Raw genomic sequence first — 20805 nt, forward strand, 5'->3', positions numbered from 1 at the left:
GTGCTTGACCCCATCGCGCGAGCCCTCCTGAGCTGTCTAAGAGCGGTCGCGGCAGTGGCTGTCTCGATAAGAGAATCGGCTGGACTTGTACTTGATACTGACCTCACAGTTATGGTATCCCATGCTGTGGATACACTTTTGAATAAGACAAGGACACAGCACCTCACCAGTGCACGTCTGACAGTTTACGAGCTAACGCTCTTTCAAAAGCACATTACGATCAAACGCTGTGCAACTCTGAATCCAGCTACGTTACTACCCCTCCCTTCGGAGAGTGAGGAGACTGACATACATGATTGTATCTTCCGGACGGAAGAAGAGACAAAAGGACGGGTAGACCTGATTGATGTTCCCTTGCTTTAAGTTACCAGATGGCACTACAAATGCTGCATATGCTATTACTACACTGCGCACAGTAGTTGAGACATCACAAGTTCCCTATCAGTCGGCTCAAGCTGCAGAGCTAGTCGCCCTTATTTGAGCCTGTGAATTGAGCGAGGGACTGGTTGGTAATATTTATACTGACAGCCAGTACGCCTTCAGAGTCGCCAATAATTTCGGGTGGCTCTGGGCAGAGAGAGGGTTCCTTACTTCCCATGGGAAAGTCACTGATGATGTGGGTAAGGGGAACGCTAACTCCCAGTAGTCCATGCACAGGCTCCTAGACCCCTCTACGCCAATCCAGATGCTGCTCTCATGCTGGTAATACCCAGCATGAGAGAAGAGTTGGGAATGGTCTGAGCGGTATGGATTGACGCTCAGCCAGAGCCTGTACCTGTTCTCCACCTGGCTGTGCAGCACAGCTCGGGTGGAGAGATCTAAGCGCGCATTTCATTTTGGCAGACCTAAGACAGCTGGCCAACCCGACATGTGCACTTGCAGCAGTGCCCACCAGTCCCACCAGTGCCAACGGTCCGGCCCCGCCCGCTCTAGATTTATCTCAGCGCGCAAACAATAAAATGATAATAAGCTGTTTTATTATTATTTTATTTTTCATCTTTTCACTGCTGAGAGAGCAGTGGGGCGACGCTCCTCAGCCTTAACGGAGGAGCCGCCTCTGGCAACAGTGATCAGGCACTGGTCACTGCAATACCTGTGAGGAAATCCAAGGTTTGGGTTATGACATTTTTGAATGTGATCACTGAGCTTGAACACATGCAAAAGGAAAGTTGCATGGGGCTAACCACACCACCAACACAATATCCAGTAGACTTTATGAACTACCCTTACATCGTTAAGGTAAGTATATATAGGTTAGTTAAATTTACTATACTTAACTCCAAATATATGTATGGTGAAGGGATATATCGTTAAGGTACACAGATAGTAGCATACATATATATATATATATATATCCAATCGAAAGCTGCACCAAAATTGAGGCACCACACATGTGCGTATTCAACCTTTTATTTCGGCAAGTTGCAGGGAAATCAGGCTCCACATCACAGCGTAAGTCACCAAACATGTTTCGGGCTACCTTAGCCCTTGCTCACTGGTATTCCTCGGGGGGCACAGCACAAGAGTTTCCCGCCGCCTTTGCAGCATTTAAAGTATGGTCCCGCCCAGTGGGCGTGCCTCGCAACGGCATGCTGGTCTCAGTAGTTTAGGCTGATTGACATCACTAGTGGATATCGCTGTGTCTCCCAAGAGTCTCTCCAACCTCAAGTGGGTAACTGTATCTGTCAAGGCTGGGTCCCTGCTCGTAGTCTTGCCAGAAATGGTCACGCCATTCCATCGTGCGCCGATACAATCACAGCGCACTGGAGCTGCTCGTCCGCAGCGGGGTGTCTCGCGACCAGGGCAAGGCCGCTACACATCCAATCGAAAGCTGCACCAAAATTGAGGCACCACACATGTGCGTATTCAACCTTTTATTTCGGCAAGTTGCAGGGAAATCAGGCTCCACATCACAGCGTAAGTCACCAAACATGTTTCGGGCTACCTTAGCCCTTGCTCACTGGTATTCCTCGGGGGGCACAGCACAAGAGTTTCCCGCCGCCTTTGCAGCATTTAAAGTATGGTCCCGCCCAGTGGGCGTGCCTCGCAACGGCATGCTGGTCTCAGTAGTTTAGGCTGATTGACATCACTAGTGGATATCGCTGTGTCTCCCAAGAGTCTCTCCAACCTCAAGTGGGTAACTGTATCTGTCAAGGCTGGGTCCCTGCTCGTAGTCTTGCCAGAAATGGTCACGCCATTCCATCGTGCGCCGATACAATCACAGCGCACTGGAGCTGCTCGTCCGCAGCGGGGTGTCTCGCGACCAGGGCAAGGCCGCTACACATCCAATCGAAAGCTGCACCAAAATTGAGGCACCACACATGTGCGTATTCAACCTTTTATTTCGGCAAGTTGCAGGGAAATCAGGCTCCACATCACAGCGTAAGTCACCAAACATGTTTCGGGCTACCTTAGCCCTTGCTCACTGGTATTCCTCGGGGGGCACAGCACAAGAGTTTCCCGCCGCCTTTGCAGCATTTAAAGTATGGTCCCGCCCAGTGGGCGTGCCTCGCAACGGCATGCTGGTCTCAGTAGTTTAGGCTGATTGACATCACTAGTGGATATCGCTGTGTCTCCCAAGAGTCTCTCCAACCTCAAGTGGGTAACTGTATCTGTCAAGGCTGGGTCCCTGCTCGTAGTCTTGCCAGAAATGGTCACGCCATTCCATCGTGCGCCGATACAATCACAGCGCACTGGAGCTGCTCGTCCGCAGCGGGGTGTCTCGCGACCAGGGCAAGGCCGCTACACATCCAATCGAAAGCTGCACCAAAATTGAGGCACCACACATGTGCGTATTCAACCTTTTATTTCGGCAAGTTGCAGGGAAATCAGGCTCCACATCACAGCGTAAGTCACCAAACATGTTTCGGGCTACCTTAGCCCTTGCTCACTGGTATTCCTCGGGGGGCACAGCACAAGAGTTTCCCGCCGCCTTTGCAGCATTTAAAGTATGGTCCCGCCCAGTGGGCGTGCCTCGCAACGGCATGCTGGTCTCAGTAGTTTAGGCTGATTGACATCACTAGTGGATATCGCTGTGTCTCCCAAGAGTCGGGACCATACTTTATTTATATATATATTCACTTAAAAAACCAAAGGTTTCACACATGTTATAGTTAGCTGGACATTTCACTCGTAAAAAACCAATGAAATTCCCCCGTTATAGTTAGTTCAGCTAACTATAACTCGCGCGCCCGCAATGTACTACTGATGACGTCACATATTACATCACTCATGACATGGTCACTGACATCACTCATGACATCACTCATGACATCTCAAATGACATCACTGATGACATCACTGATGACATCATCCAGTGAATGTGTGTTTTTCTGAAAATTAAATATGTTTTATATATGTATATCTCAAGGTCGATGGAAGAATAAATGGTTATATAAGTGTCTAAATGGATGATTTGTTTTTGAAAAATTGATTGTATAACTGACTGATTAAGTGTATCTTAGTGAATACATGGCTTAGTGAGTAATGTTTAAATATGTAAATATCTGTATCAGTTTCTCACTTTGTGTATAAGTGGCTGCATGGGTTGGTGAGTAGCTACATGGGTGTCTATATAGGTTATTAGTTGGTTTTTTGAGTATCAGTCTGAGTGTCTGCATGGTTCGGTGGGGGGTATTACGTAGTGCATAGGTGCATGAATGAGTGACTCACTGTTTGTATGTGTTGAACACAGCATGTGTGCAGGACTGTATGGGTGGATGAGTGTGTGTATAGGTGTGTTAGTGAGTGAATGACTGTCTCAATAGTGTCTTTATGAGTAACTACATATGTTTTAAACTAGTATATGTGACTATTGGTGTATATATGTGAGTATATGTGAGAGTGAGAGATTGAAAGAGTTCCTGTATGAATACGTATGTGTTTCTATAAGTGATTGTTTAAAAGACTAAGTATGTGTAAGTTTCCGTAGAAGTAAGTGTGGTGGTGTGTGTATAACTGTATATGCAAGTAAATGTATGTTTGATTCTTTATTAGCATGAGTGACTATGTGTGTGAGTAACTCTATGGATGAGTGGCATTGTGTAACAGGATGTATAGGTGTATGAGTACATATGATGAGTGAGTGCATGTATGAGTGACTGTATAGGACTGTTGGTGAAGGAGTGGATGTGTATGTGGATCTTAGAATTACTGAAGAGGTTGTTGTAACTGGTATTGGTATGTCCATTGTTTTGAACATTTTAGTCTCTATTTTTGAATGTGTGTATCAAAGGATATATTAGGGTGAGAGGAGGTCTGCCACTCTATCACAAGGATGATGTCATCAGTGATGTCATCAGTGATGTCATTTGAGATGTCATCAGTGATGTCATGAGTGATGTCACTGACCATGTCATGAGTGATGTAATATGTGACGTCATCAGCAGTGCATTGCGGGCGCGCGAGTTATAGTTAGCTGAACAAACTATAATGGGGGAATTTCATTGGTTTTTTACGAGTGAAAAGTCCAGCTAACTACAACACCCCTGAAACCTATGTTTTTTTCAGTGAATTTCGGAGGTTTTTTAAATGCTAATTCCTAACTATAACGTGCCTGAAACCTATGGTTTTTTCTGTGAATTTCAAAGGTTTTTTAAATGCTAATTTCTAACTATGCCTACAGAGATAGGACATGTGAAGAAAGAAGAAAAAATGCACAGAAAGAAACAAAAGAAGTGCAGAAAGAAGCAACAGAAGTCCTCAAATACGAAGATAAGTGCAAGAAGAAGGATAACGTGCAGAAAGAACAAAAAGAAGAGCAGAAAGAAGCCTTGTTGCAAAATCATCCTGTACCCTCAACTTTTTCAGACGAATACTGGTGGTAACTGAGTCTGACTAACCAGTCCTAGAGCCAGTGCTATGTTAAAAGACACTTAGAATACAGTGAAAACACCTACATACACTAGGGAACATTATGCGTTGGGGTCCCCCTGTGATTAGCATGACCTCCTCTGTAAGCCCCTAGTGTATAATAGGGCATGGGGATTAAAACTACCTCTTAAAACAGGCCACAGGGCGTTTTTGCACACGTTAACTCAGGCCCCGTCCCCTCCCTTCACCACTGTGTAAACACGCCCTGTGTCCATTTTTAGTTGGGAGATTAAGTTCATTTGAATCCTGAGGGTCCCTAGGGTCCAACTAGCCCACTAGGTACCTCCAGTAAGTGCCACAGAGCTGCGTTGCAGAGAGGTGTAAAAAGTGGCACGGCCTGGACCACCTCTCTGCAATGCAGCTCAGTGGCGCTTACTGGAAGCACTTGGTGGGCTAGTTAGCCCCCAGGGGCCCTCAGTATTGAAGAGAAATTATATCCCCAATTTAAAACGTGCCATAGTGCGTGTTTGCACACGTCACCTCAGGCCCCGTCCCCTCCCTTCACCACTGTGTAAACGCGCCCTGTGGCTGTTCTAAGTTGAGAGATTAAGTCCCCCTGAATCCTAAGGGTCCCTAGGGTCAAACTAGACCACTAGGTACCTCCAGTAAGCGCCACAGAGCTGCGTTGCAGAGAGGTGTAAAAAGGGGCTTGGCCTCAGAACACCTGGCTGCAGCGCAGCTCCCTGGCGCATACTGGAGATGCCTGTTGGGGGCGCGTTTGCAGAGTGCTGCACGGAGGGGGCATGGCCTCCGGCACGATGCCAGTCTTTTATTTATTTTAGTTTTTTAAGAAGGGGGGCTGTTTGGTTCCCCTTCTTATTCTAATTTATTGGCCCTGATGACCCCATCCCCCAGGGCCAGTCTCCTAATTATATTTTTTTGACCCCAATCCCCAGGGCCGGCCACTGTTTTTTATTATTTTTAAAAAATATATATTTATAGACACACCTAGGACATGCTGGACAAACCGTACGTACCTATCACCATGACGATTTGCGTGATATTCATTAAAAGGCGACTATGCATGCAATGAATCCACGTGGAATGTATTTACACCACTAGTGAAGCTCTGACATGTCTGATGCCCTACCGTGCCTAATCCTGGTAGACACCCTTGTCGTTTATTTATACAAACATGGGTAGCTATTGACGGGCACATTTAATACACATGCACACCAAGCCATTCTAAGGGGATTCGACAAAAATTCGACCAAAACTATGCAAGAAACCCCCCTCACGGTTAATAAAACACACATCCACTGCCGGATGTGTAATACTTTTTATTTTACTCTCTGGAAAGGGGACGAACATCACTTGAGAGTCACAGCGTGCTCCTGACAGAGCCCAATGCTGTGTTACACCCACCATTGCCTGCCGAGTGCCACACACCTCTGTGTTGTATTCCACTAGCTAGTGCATATGCTATGACACTCTCTAGCCCATGTGCACTGTAACACCACCCCGTGAATATGTCATGCCACACTTGTCTTCGCACGGGTTATATTGCCCTATCTAACGTGCCTTTCTCGATGCCTATGTTATAACGCACAGTGCTATGCCATACATATTACAATCTGGGATCCATATCTTTGTCACAGTGCATATGCAACGTTACACTCCCCAGCACATATTTTATATTACAACTTTAGAGACTAGTTAGGTTACACAACACTGCCCTGTGCATATTACACTCCAAGGCGCATATCGCATAGCACGCGCTAGTGCCTGTGCTATCTCGCGCTCTCCAATGAATCTGTCATTGCGCACAATGTATTGCATATTATATTTCACGCCCGGTTCATCTTATATCACACTTTTTGGTGCATAGTTTATACCATACACTATATCTAGTTTTCATTTTCAATCGTGCTCTCAGGACTATGTTCTATATAACACTGTGTTCACCTACCCTTTTCACGGGCATTACATTTTGCGATAGGGGGTGGAGGGTCAGGGGGTGTTTCTGCCAAGTGAGCCCGGAGTCACAGTCACAAACGTCCTCTTCTTCCTGAATAAAAGTGAGATTATGCTGCATACTTGTTCATATTTTAAGTAGTTGGCACAGACACAATGTTTTAAAAACAATAAAGTTCCTAATACCCGCCTTCTCTGAACAGTTTGCTTGCTGCCCCATCCCCTTCCTCCCTATCCTCTGTTGTGTGAATCCATGGACTAGCCTCCTCCCTCCTGCCATGCATGGTCTGATGTGCTGCCACTGCCCTCAATTTAGTATGATGTACCAGTCCACTCCTCCTGCCCTCCATTGCCCAATTCTATGCCCCATCATTGACCTCCTGCTTAAACTCTGTGCTTAGCTTGCTGCCCCTATTCTCCTTCCCCCTGCCCTCCGATGTCTTTGTGCATGCCCTTGCTCCATCCTTTTTGCCCACCATGTCCCATGGACCTGCCACTCCTATCTACTCTGAGTGTTCTGTTGAGCTGCCACTCCCCTCCCACCTGCCAAGCATTGTCAGATGATTGTAACCTGTCCCTGCCACCTCCACCCTGCCTGTCCACATGCCATGCCCCTATCCTCTTCCTCCTGTCCTACATGGTCCATTGTACTGCCACACCCTTCTGCCCTCCCTGGTCTGTTGTGCTGCAACTGCTCCTCCTGCCTGCCCCGTGTGGTCTGTTGTGAGGTCCCTTCCCCTGAACTTTCTTGTCTGTGCACAGGTCCTGACCCTTCCTTCTATCCTCCATCGTCCGTTGTGCATGCCCCTCCACCCTCCTTCTTGCCCATCATAGCCATTGTGCTGCCACTAACCCTCCCACTTGCCATGCATGGTCTTCTGTGCTGCCATGGCCCCTCCCACCTTCCCTGTGTGGTCAGTTAGCTGCCCCTGACCCCCTCCCACCTTCCCTCCATGGTCTGTGTGTATGCCATCACAGTCTCACTATTGCTCTTCATGGTGTGTCTTGCTTCTAGTGCCCATCCTGCCTGACCTCCATGGCTATCTTGCTGCTCCTGTCCTGCCCCCTTGCCCCCAGCCCTACTCCCTCCCTCCTGGCTTGTCTGTTCCATTGTAATGCCCCTGATCCGTCCCTCCTGCCCTTTATGGTCTGTTATACTGCAGCTTTCTCTCCTGTCTGTCCATTATGGTCAGCTAGCTACCATTGCCTCTTGCCCCTCTGTTCTCTGTTGTCCATGTGCATGGTCCTGTCCCCTCCCTCTTGCTTTCTATGGATTGTTGTGCTGCACTCCCGTCCTGCATGCCCTGTGTGGTGTATTGTGCTGCTGCAAACCCTGATGCCTGCCCTGCAGGGTCAGTTTGGTGCACCTCTCCATGTCCCTCCTGTCCTCTGTTATCCAAGTCCATGTCCCTATCCCATTTCCTTCCATGATCCAATGTACCATACTTGCGAACATTTTGAACTTGGTAAGAGGGAGATTTTGAAAAAAAACTGGGGTATTGATTTTCCCCTTTGAGTTACATTGAAAAAGAGGATATTGTAGACAGGAGACAGATCAAATAAAGCCCATTTGAGCTTAAAAACATTGGACGTTTCCTGGCTGAATCGGGTCTGTTGGCATGTATGGTTGTACTACCATTGCCTCTTCCTTCTGCCCACAATGGTCTATTACATTGCCACAGCCTTGAAGGAGGGTAGTTTTTGTATCACAGGGGGCCCCTGGCCCGTTCTGTCCACACCTGAAGTATGAGACCCTTGTCCTTGCCCTGCCAGCTGAATTTTAGGCCGTATTAAATTGACCAGCGGGTCCTGTGTTGCTATATAATTATCCTGAGACATCCTTACCACTCAGCCAGCATAAAACCCCTGTGTAGGCCCTTCTGTTCAATATGTAGGCCTCTTTTTTAAATTGACCATAGCTCTGCAATTTTAGTGTATAGCAGTCTGAAGGCAGGTCTGCGAGGCCTTCTGATCCAAACTAGTAGCCCCCACCCTTCCCGAGTGCTCCGTGCTCGGTATCAAATTTCAACATCCCCCTGAAGCTGTCGACATACAGTAGGCTGCATCCTGGACTGGTACTTGCTTCCTGGGCAGGTTTCCCGCTTTTAAGGAAGTGGCAACCGCAGAGCGTCAAGTTAGGAGAACTGAGGAGATTTTATACATGAATATATTGAATTCCCGTACAATACCCATTATTTTCTGCTTGCTCTATGGAACTTACGATAAGCGATTGGCCTGAAAGACTGACCTTTTCACCCAGTCCATTGTCAGCATTAAGTGGGTAAATTACGAAATGTCTGGTAAAATCTGCAGACAAAGCTTTTGGGTAGCATACGTAGGTAGATGTAGCGTGCAAAGGAGCCCACAAAATGATATAAAAAGGGAGCACCCACAGATATCGACGGACTACCTCGCCGTCTGTATGTAGGTTAACAGGCAGTGCAGGTTTTCCCCAAGAGCTGGGAGCTCTTGTCTTCCTTTGCTTAAAATGTCTTGCTCTGCTTTGCTTGAAGTATCTTATTCTATTTTACCTATATGAAATGTCATGTTATGTTTAACCATTGTTCTCTTTACTTTTGCATTTAAAAGATTTTGTATTGTAATTGCAGGAATGCTTGCTCTAAGAGTAAACGTGAGTGTTCCTAGGTAACATTTTCCTTGGTGTAACTTGTTTCTCATGATGCATTTATAGATGTGTTTTCTCTCTCTCTCTGTCAGTACATTAATTGAGATACAGAGAATATTATGACAGCTGTATGATTATCTGGATTCTGTATTTTGTACTTTATGTCTCTATTCTGCGGTTTCTTTGAAGTTGCATCTTCTCATTAAACTGCCATTGTATTCTGCCTCCAATTCCATGTCTCATATGTCTGTTTTCTTCATTTTTGGAGCAAGCGTTCCTAGGCACCCCGGCTCAAATTAAGGTGCCCCTTTTGTCCCTGACTCACTCTCCTGCTCAGTTCTGTGGTGGCTCCCGGGGATCTGGGGACCGCCCCTAGCTTCCTTGACCCATAATAGATCTTCCCTCCAACAGCCTCTCTTGCAAGTCCTGTATTGTTGGTTTGTTGCCCCTGCCCCCCTTTCCACTGCCCTCCATAGTCTGTTGTGCTTCCACGGCCCTTCCTGCCTGCTCAGTGTGGTTAAATTGTTGCCTTTGCACCCTCCTACCTGCCTTCAATTTTCAGAGTCCGTGCCCCTGGCCTCTGCCTCTCAACAGTATCCTAATGAACAACTAGATTGCTAACATTCTATATTTATTACAAAAGTGTGGAACGCCTGACATCATCTTGATGTAATCAAAACTGTAATACCTAGAGCATTTCCTTTAGAAATTACATATATGAGAGGGTCTTATTGGCATCAAAATTATGGTTAGTGCTCTAAAAGACTAAAATAAGGACATATTTTCTGAGTTTTCAAATAGCGACAAAGCACTTTTAAATTATTTGTTATCTTTATGTTTTTTTATCCAGTTGACCACTTGATTAAATGTTGCACTTAGGGGAGAGGATGTGGTGTTACTTCCAGAACTGCAGACTTTGCAACTGGGGAACCAGGTTGAAGTTTCTGCTTCAGCTCGACATTCTGTGATTCTGGTCAAATCACTTAATCTCCCCATGTCTACAACCAAAATGAATTTGTTCTTGTGTGATGTAACCAATGCTCATGTAAAGCACTCCAATACCTGACAAGTCTGCACTATATAACACTGCAAAAACACAAAATAATAAGTGTTTTGCACACTTCTGTCATTGGGCTATATTTGGGCTACATCTGGGTGATTTTGGGCTACATTTGGGCTCTTTTGTCTCCGGTGGCCATCTTGGGAGATTTATTTGTTATGAAGTTTCCTAATTTCCTCATGTACTGCAGTCTCCTCAGTAGGAAATGCTTTCAGTTTTTTACTTTGATTCCATCATGAAGGTATTCAGATATGTCACACATTTGCCATAAATTCTGAATGTTAGCACTCTAGTTGCTCATTAGATCACTGTAGTAAAACTACTGCACCATGGAAGTCTGCTCCTGGTATTAAAAGTGCATGTTTCAGTCTGCATGTCAGAATTTTTTAATGAAATAGAAGAGGATTTGAGAAGTCACTCAAAATGTGCCCTCATTTTCTTTCTTCAGCATTAATCATAATTTCTATGGCAAAATGAACCTCCTCATTGTGTTCCTTTTTAAATTAAATGTTTTAAGTGTTACCAGTTTATTCCAATCAAGATGGCTTCAGGTGTGCCATACTTTTGTCATAATGAAGACAGTAAGCGCTCTAGTTGTTTTTAAGAACATTCTGGGACATTCTGTCATTGGGCTATACTTGGGCTACATCTGGGTGATATTTGGGCTACATTTGGGCTCTTTTGTCTCTGGTGGCCATCTTGGGAGACTTATTTGTTATGAAGTTTCCTAATTTCCTCATTTACTGCAGTCTCCTCAGTAGGAAATACTTTCAGTTTTTTACTTTGATTCCATCAAGAAGGCATTCAGATGTGTCACACATTTGCCATAAATTCAGAATGTTAGCACTCTTTTTGCTCATTAGATCACTGTAGTAAAGCTACTGCTTACCAGGGAAAACTGCTGCTGGTATTGAAAGTGCATGTTTCAGTCTGCATGTCAGAATTTTTTAATGAAATAGAAGAGGATTTGAGAAGTCACTCAAAATGTGCCCTAATTTTTCTTTCTGCAGCACTAATCATACTTTTTATGGAAAAATGAACCCCCTCATTTTGTTCCTTTTTAAATTAAATGTTTTAAGAGTTACCACTTTAATCCAAGCAAGATGGCTTCAGGTGTGCCATACGTTTATCATAAGTAGGACTGTTAGCGCTCTAGTAGTTCTTTGGAACACTCTGGGAAGCTGCAGTAGAACACAAAGGAATCAACTGACAGTCTCTGCCCTTGTTGGATGTACATGTTTTACTGAGAATGTCAGACTTCATTCTCACATGACTGAGAAATATAATGTGAATTTACAGAAAATAAGCTCTCAGTTTAGCCTATAGATCACCTTCCAAACCTCTGTGGTAAAAGCATGAGAAAATATTTTTCTCTCAATCATGATATCCCAGCAGAAGGCTTTTTCACATGGTGAAATCACCTTAGAACATACCACAATTCCTAAAATGAGTATGGTACCATCAACAAATGATTTATAATGTAACTAAAGTCTTAAAACCTTCTATTAACTGCAATGCTTTTTAATGAGGTGCTATCATGTATATTGGTCCCAAGATGGCTGCCAACACTTCTTGGATGAAGTGCTGACAGCCAATCAGATCTCAGGATGAGATGTGTGGTTAGGCTCCGCCCACATATATATATGCTTTTAAATGCTATTTTCTCAGGAAATACTGAACAGATTTACACCAGACCTGCAAAAGGCACTTCCTTGACCTTATGGCTACCTCTCTGCCAAATTTCAAGTAATTCTGTTCAGCCGTTCGGGCTGTAGCTGTGTCTAAAGGTCCTATGGAAAAATGCATGGGGAAAACGCGTTTTGGGACCCCCCTTTTTTTTCGGCCCCTGCTTGACGAATCCCCCCGAGACTTTCAGGGTAGGAGTGGAGCGTAGCGCCCCACCTATTTTGAAAATTTCGCGAGGATTCGTCGACCGGCGCCAAAGTTATTCCAAATAGAATGTTGCGGATTTCCTATGGAAACAGGGTCCTAACTATAACTACCTACTGGCGACCGCCAGTAGGTAATACCTAACTGGGTGATATAGTAGTAGTTGATTTTCTAGAGATTTTTGCGGGTCGATACCCTGCACTTGGAAAGAAAGAGCTGGTTGATTTGGGACAACCCTCTTGCTCCCATAGGATGTACACTGCGAGGTACCAACTGGGCTCAGACTTCAAAGCACCATAGTTTAATGTCCATCTGCAGGGGAAACAACCTTTACAATGAGGTTTTTACCTTGTTAAGCCTTTACAACGCATTTTTTAGCACAGATATTTTTACCGCGAATATGCATTAAAAACGCATGCCAATACAATGCATTTAAGGTAAGCTGGGGAGGGTGGGGGGTCTCCCACCACAAATACATTGTTTTTAAATATAAAAACAATGTGTGGTATTGGCATGCATTTAAATGCATTTTCGTTGTAAAAACATGCACGCTAAAAAATGCGTGTAAAAGAATGCGAAGTAATTGCATGCGATGTACCATCGTACAACCATCTGCAGCCGCTTACTGCTTCAGTCAGGAAATATAGTATGAATTATTAGAGATGTATGTGGAGGGTGATCAGTTGGGGAACTGGATTGAGTGGAAGTGACAAAACATGTAGGGAGAGGCGTGGCGCAGCGGCGAGAGTGGCTGACTCCGGAGCACGTGGCTCAGGTTTCGATCCCCAGCGCCGGCGGGAGCTCAGCTCAGCATTATGTGACTCTGGGATGCTCAGTTGGTGAACTGAATTGAGAGGAGGTGACATAGCATGTAGGGAGAGGTGTGGCGCAGTGCTCAGAGCACCTGACTCTGGAGCGCAGGGCTCACGGTTCGATCGCCGGCAGCAGCTCAACTCACCATCATGTGACCTTGGGGAAATAGCTCGCTTAATCTCCCCGACGGCCACCAGTGCCTGGATACCCTTAGGGGTGATAAGTCGCACTTTACACATCTGGAATTATTGTTATTATAATTGGTCCAAGATAGAGGTCATGTTTTTTGGGAAGTTATTGGGTTGCTCTTTACCTTTCCAGTGGCCTCAGTCGACAATGATGTTGTTTGGATGCGCACTGACCTTAAGGTGTGAGTGCCAGGACAGTGCTAAGTAGTAATGCAGTGTGGAGATGTACGGGGTTTATAGTGTCAGAAAGTGTGAGGTAAGCATGATTAAAGTGAGTATCTGGGTTTCCTGTCAGTGCTTACTTTTAATAAGTGTTTTCATGCATCCAAAGCCAATGTTTTGAGATACGTCCAGATATACAAAGTTGTGAGAATCCATCCTGTGTATTCATACTCATAACCAAATCACACATCAGACTCAATAAACCAGACCTTTAGTAGTGAATGAAGAGCACCAAGCACACAGTGTCCTACACTGAGAAGTTGCCACAATTCCTGTACAAACACCACACTTCAAACACCAAACAGGCACAGTAGAGGATGGGCACAATGGTTAACACAACCTGCACAAAATGTGCAAGGCAACATACACAACTGATAGTTTAATACATAAAACTACATAGTGCTTACTGGAAATAATAGAGAGGATGAGTATCAAGAAAGATTGACTCCTCTCCTTTGTAAACACAGAGACCACACTCATGGATTCAACTAACCCAAAACACAGTTTTACTAATGATAGGATTCAGGAACTTTACAAATGTCTACTCTTAGGTGGTCACCTTGCCCTCCTGTTTGGCCCACAGATCCCAGACAGCGTTGAGAACGGCGGCTGTAGCAAGGTGGACAGCTCCCTTCTCTGGACCAATCTGTAAGAAAAACATAGGAAATCACAGCATAGATAAGAATTCACCATGATACAACACACATATGTTATATGTGGCTACATCAAAGGGCCTTATGTATCAATGTGTTTTCTTCTCAAATCTATGGGGCATATTTACAAAGAAATGGAGCACTTTGTTACACCAAATTTGGTACCGCCACCCTCCAACATTTTTAAAAGGCAGGGATGTGCCAAGAATACAGAGCACTCCTGTGTTTCCCCTGGTGCTGGTGCTAAAAAAGCTGCCTAGCGCCAGTACTGGCACCCTGCCACCACGCTGCAAGGGTGCCTGTGCCGCCATTATTGATTGTTTATGTGCAGGATGGTGGTCCTTCCTACACAGAAACAATCAATGATGGTGATTTGCTATTTCCATGAGTGCTGCAGAATGCAGCACACATAGAAAGGGCAAGAAATTAGGAGAAATTAACATTTCTCCTCATATCGGCATTCTAAAACCAGGTATTCCCTGGCCTTAGTCTTTGGCGCTGCCCCAGCCTTATAAATCTGGGGCAGCGTCAAAAAGAAATGGGTGTTGCAGTAGAACGCCCACTGCAATAACCACTGCCCGCCCCTTTGCCTCAGAAGACTGCGGCGAAAAGGGGCATATTTACAAGGTGGCGTTAAGCCACATTAAGTGACTTAGCGCCACCTTGTAAATATGGGAAATGTCGCTATGCCACCGAAGTGTCATAAAAAGTGACGCTCCGGTGGCGTTAAGGGCTGGTAAATATACCCTCAAGTTTTAGAATGAGTGGCCATTACCAGACCAGCAATATAGTAAAGACCACTGTTAATCAGATCTTCTACTGCTACTCACAGTTATTACACAGCCCTTGCTTGTGACCCACAGGTAATTCCAAAACCTCGCTGCAACCACGTGTGCTGTCACAAAGCGTACAATTCAGCAGCAATACCTAATCCTTTAAAAAAAATCCAGGGCATGTTTAAAACAGATCACTATTAGATTGCTTGGACTGCTAAACAATCTTTTTTGCCTCTGAAATAGTGCTTTTACCCTGGTCTGCAATCTTAAGCGCTACTGATGAACCAGGAACTGTGTTATTCTCTTAAGGATTTTGTTGCTCCACAACTGGACTTAGTCAACATGTAAATTCAAAATCAAATAACATTTCAGAGTTAAATGTATAGGACATTAGGCTTCACAATAAAGGCTGACAAATATAATGAAAACCAAGAAGGTTTATTTAAAGTTTAAAGGCATTGCAGGAAACAAAATAAGTGGCAAAGAGTCAGTCAGACATTTGTCATATGAAAGCACCAAGCTCATAATAAAAATGCATATCATGAAATAACAGAACAGAGTATAATGCAACTCAATAAATTGTTCGGAAATCTGATATCAGACCGACAGTTTCGATTTCTAAGGATCAGGGGAAAGTGGACTCAACAGCCTCTATGTACAGTAAGACCCACGTTATAGGGTAAAATTCAATACAGCATATACATTTTGGTGTGAACATGCAAAGACTCAAAAATCCCACCCAATCATAGTACAGATAGAATGATACAGTTTGAAATCGCAATTCTCAACCCTGTCACACAGACTTTTACAGTTAGATTCCAATCACCGGAGCTCCTGTGACACCAAATTCCAACAAATTCTGCTACAAGTCAAGGTAAAGTTCTCATGAGAATCATAATGTGGTCTCAATAGGTGAGGCCTTGAGAAAGCATTCACTTTGCTAACACAACATGGGAAAGAAGCGTGAGAACGAAGCATTATGTTGTACATGAGAGAATGACATTGTGTTTCAACCCATTATTTACGAACTAACAATTGTGTGCTGAGTGCACGGTAGGGAAAAGAAAGAAATAGGACTACGTGCAAGAATAAGAGGTGACAAGCAGCATCAATCATTTTGAAACTTAGGCCTACATGATCAAGGTTAACAATAAACTCTTTTCACAGCAGAATATTTCAAATTCATTAAGTTAATCAAACCATGTTAATACAATGATATGTTTATTAAAACCACTGCACCTCCTCCTTTGGATTGGTCTCAAATTCAGCATGTTTCCCCCTGGCATGCTGTTCAAAAGAGCCCTTATTGCCAGTCTGAATTACATATCTCGCACTTTTCTTTCTAAAGAGCTCACTAGCATGCCATTCACTCAATTTAATGTCCTTGTATTTTAGACAAAAAGCAAACTTATCCTTTTAGCTTTGTTGCTGGTAAAATGCGCTGGTGCCACAAATCAACAGAAGAATACTACCACTGCAACCAATATCATCAAGCTCTGCCTCGCTAAGCTAAAATATCCATCAAAGCACAAATCATTAGCAAATTAACTAATGCTGAAATCTACTCATTGGGCTTCTCAGCCATATGACAAATTCTTGTGTGCTTGTTCCTAAAATCCACTTGCTCTCAACTAAAACCAGAGCCACATTCAAAATACTAACACCGGTCATCAAAGCGATCCAAATTTTTGCGCCTTCCCTATTGCTCGCAAATACTTTCAATCTCTACATTCCCCGCCCTCTCATACACTCTCAAATCCATTCATGACAAGTCAATGTGATCATTGTCCCTGCTTATTCAGCCTCTCTCGTTTGACCTCTCCATTGGAATACTCCAACATGGCACCTAAAAGGTCATCATCTCTATTTACACCTTCAAATTTTATCTCCTCCAGATAATGGGCCAATATGCTCCTAGGCTACAGATTTTGAGAATATAGTACTAGAACCCATTGAGCTGTCCCTGAACTTTTCCTCTTACTGTACTTTACTGTCAGTCTCCTACAGACAAATCCTCAACTACACCCAATGGATTCTGTGCTTAAACTGCCTTTCTTCTAATGCACCATGTAGAGTGTTTCAAGTACAATGTATGTGTGATAGAATTTCCTTCTTCTTTCTGTAATCCTACCCTTAATGTGTTTGCACTTTAGAAATCTTAAGTTTTCAGAGTGCATTGCAAAAATTGTAAGAGACAGTATACATTACCCATCTGAGCTGCCCATCACTGGTGAGCTGACGGTAGAAATCTCTGAAGTTGCTAACAATCTCCTTCAGGTCTCTGCCAACCACATGCGTGGAGAGAGCATCTACAGCACAGACAACTGAAAGACAACAAATATTCATTGACCTATATTTTTCTTTTAGAACTTGTGTTATACTGTTTACTTTCCAGAAAACTACAAAAAAGACATGGCAGTCCAGAATCCCTTAGTTGTCAATTGCTTTTGTGTTCTGAGGGTCATCTTCAGCCAATCCTGCTATTTCAGTCAAAACACTAAGCATGGTGGGTCCAGGTTGGGACTGGCCTATAGGGCAATCTGGCAATGCCCGATGGGCTGGCATGACAGACTAATCTTTGAGCAGTTTTTTTGCAGTTTGTAGGCCTGTTTTATGACCAGGTGGGCCTGTTTTTACTGTTTATTTCCCTGGTACCCCCACAAGCATTGCCTGCAGCAAACACAAAAGCATGGAATCAAAACTACCTTGCTAAATACCCATGTAGTGTTTCTTTACAAGTTCAAAACTGGCCTGATTTGGAAAGGTGGGCCACTTTTTTAGCTATCTGATTTGAAAATGGGGGCCATTTTTATTTCAGTGCCCGAGCTAATTTTTTTCAGGGTCCCAGGCTTACTTTTTTCCCAGTCCGACCCTGTTTGGGTCCTGTATTTTCTCTTATCCCGTACAAGTATGGATGTAAACTTCAAGCACGTCAAGTGATGGGTCAGCTGTCTGAGTGGACTAATGCATCCACTGCAGGGGCCTGTGTTTGACCTCATGATTACAGGTTCAAATCCCAGCGGGTCCACTCAGCCTTTCATCGATCTGAGATTGATAAAATGAGTACCATTGAGTTGGGTAACAATAAAACATCCGCTATTCCGGGCCAAGATGCTTGCGGGCGAGTGTGCGCTTTACAAATACACGTTATGTTATGCTTTTAACTGAAAAACTAGAACTAGCAAAAACTGACCCTCATGATATGGATTCAGTTGACAGCTATGTCCTCACTATGATTCAAGGAACAGATCCCAGCTTTGTGATGGATTGTCTCATACTTTTTGCACAGCACGGGGACAGGGCATTTCCCATTTCAAGATAGAGAAGAAATACTGATTTTAAGAGAAAAAGAATAAGCAGGCATATTTAAATCAACAATCCACCCAGTCTGCCAATTTCCCTGCCTAGTATGGGGGTACTGGTCCTCAGGTTCACCAATGCTTTTTCAGTACTATTGCTCCCTTTGTCTGTCTCAGGCCTTTTTGAATTTGTTTAATGTTTTATGCTAAGGCACATCTGCCGGAAGCTCACTTCAAGCATTCATTACTCTTTCCATGAAAACTGATTTTAAACATAGTACTTTTGATGCTCGTTCACCTTTCAGTCTCACATTGTGCCATATACCGGGTCTGCAAGCTAAGTGGTGTGTAAACATTTTTATGCTGAGCCCCCACTTAACACTGCAAGTAAAGATGGATTTGGTGCCCCCCCCTCCAAGCAAGGTAGTAGTCAGAAAATTAAAATACCCCTCACTTTGATCCATACCTCAAATGCCATCAGAAGAGCAAAGTGAGAAAGCCCTACCTTCACCCAATGAGGTCCTTTCATTCCACCTTCCATCCATCTATCTCTTTAAGCCTTTCATGCATCCATCCATCGATCCATCTCGTCATGCTTCTATCCATCCTTCCTTTACCATTCTGTCCACCCACCCTTTCATCATTACTCTTTCATTCATCATTGTAACCTTCCACTCACATTTCAGTCAATCATCCATCCTTTTCCCATCCATAATTTCTTCTTTTTCAATCCACATATCATTTCTCTCTCCTTTTATCAATTCACAAATTCATCCACACATCCATTCATCTATCCACACATTAATTAATTCAGCCTTTCATCATTCCAGCCATCCTTTCTTCCACACATCCATGCAATGTTGTTTTATATTTCATCCATTCATTCTTTCACCTTTGCATTCATCTTTTCATCCTTTTGGCCCTTTCTTCTTGTCACAGCTTCTTTATTATTTTCATATGTTCGTCGTTTCAGTCTTCTTTCCAGCCCTCTCGCTCACACTCTCAGTAGACAGTGTATTTTTAGCTCTAGGGCAAGGCAGGAAATGGGCCCCTGACTGCTATTTGAATGATAAAATACAGCAATAGACAGGGTTCAGTAGACCCCTAAGGCCTTGGGGTCTGCATGCCACTGCACCTGCTGCACCAATTGAAGCTATGCCCCTGCACACTCTTACCCTTATCTTTTCGCTGTGCACCTATTACTGTGACTGGCTTTGCATCTGTTATGGTATTCCCTTTCTTTACGTTTTTAAAAACCATTTGCCTGCAGAGCTGCAGACAGAACATGGAGCTACATAATTGCCCCCATGGCTTCAAGTGACTACCCTACACACGAAACGCACCGTGACACAGGCCCTCATCACCAGCCGACAGGACTACGGCAACACCCTCTATGTAGAAATCGCAGCACACCTCCTACAGAGACTTCAGACCATCCCCGATGAATCCACATCATACTCCACCTCAGGCAACTCCACTGGCTCCCTGTACAGAAGAGATGTCAATTCAAGCTGCTGACCCATGCACACACGGCTCTACACAACCAAGGACCCGCATACATTAACCACAACCTACATTTCCACCAACCGTCGAGAAGACTACGCTCTGCCTCCCTTTCACTTGCTCATACTGCATGCATCTACTGAAGCTTTTCCCACATCGCAACAAAGACCCGGAACAGCCTTCCCACGCACCTCCGGACCATCGCCTCACTTCTGGACTCCAAATTGCCCTCAATGCCTGGCTGTTAAAATAAACCTCCGGGATCGGCAGGCACCTGGATACACTATAGGGTGATTAGCTTCGCTGTATAAATCCTGGTTGATTGATTCATTGATGGCTTCTAGGAACTGCAAGTCTATTATGATCACTAGAGCATCAGCAATGCTCTGTGGCCAAACCTATAACAATCTGGAGCATGAATCTACTGAAACCCATATATATTTGTATTGATTAGCAGGGACAACTGGCTCAACATGGCTGAGTTATATTACACTGAAAGGGTAATTGGAGATAGCAAGGGGAGACATTGCTGGTCTTTTAACAGTAGAATGCATAATTTGTTGACAAATGCTACATTGCGGCACAGTCTTTAGTTTGTTTAGGTAACCCTTGCCACCAGTATCGTCGCTGGAGCGTGGATACGGTAGCACCCACACAAGATGGGAAGAAGCAAATCCTTCCCGTGCTGCTTTAATTAAATCTAATTGAAGCTGCTTATTAGGTATTATTCTATCTTCCACTCTGGGCCTGGCAGCCAGCTGGGTTCTATCTGGATTGAAGGAGTAGAAGTACTTGCTAAAAAGCCATCTGGCGGCTTTTCCCCCTAAATTGTTGCTTGTATTGAGGACAAAATATCGTTGTCGATCTTTGTTTGAGATCTGGTCATTGCTGCAACTATAACAGTCTGAACGTCAAACTTTGCGACAGTCAACAACACAGTTTAATTTAGCGTGAATTCCTTCACTTCTATGGGCCATGTTGTGTTGCGC

At 44.2% G+C, this 20805-nt stretch overlaps 1 protein-coding gene across 4 annotated transcripts in view; it reads right to left on the reverse strand.

The window, feature by feature from the left end:
- The window catches only part of LOC146831481 (mitochondrial enolase superfamily member 1-like), a 358171-nt gene that overhangs the window by 199883 nt on the left and 137483 nt on the right, over positions 1-20805 (reverse strand). For all 4 annotated transcript variants that reach the window (XM_085605810.1, XM_085605812.1, XM_085605811.1 and 1 more), the window contains 2 exons: positions 17223-17338; positions 14145-14231 (listed from right to left, as the gene is read on the reverse strand). In XM_085605810.1, coding sequence (XP_085461936.1) covers positions 14145-14231; positions 17223-17338 — 203 coding nt within the window. The remainder of the gene's footprint in view (positions 1-14144; positions 14232-17222; positions 17339-20805) is intronic.

This window comes from Triturus cristatus, chromosome 5_1 (genome assembly GCF_964204655.1).
Source record: "Triturus cristatus chromosome 5_1, aTriCri1.1, whole genome shotgun sequence".
NCBI lineage: Eukaryota > Metazoa > Chordata > Amphibia > Caudata > Salamandridae > Triturus > Triturus cristatus.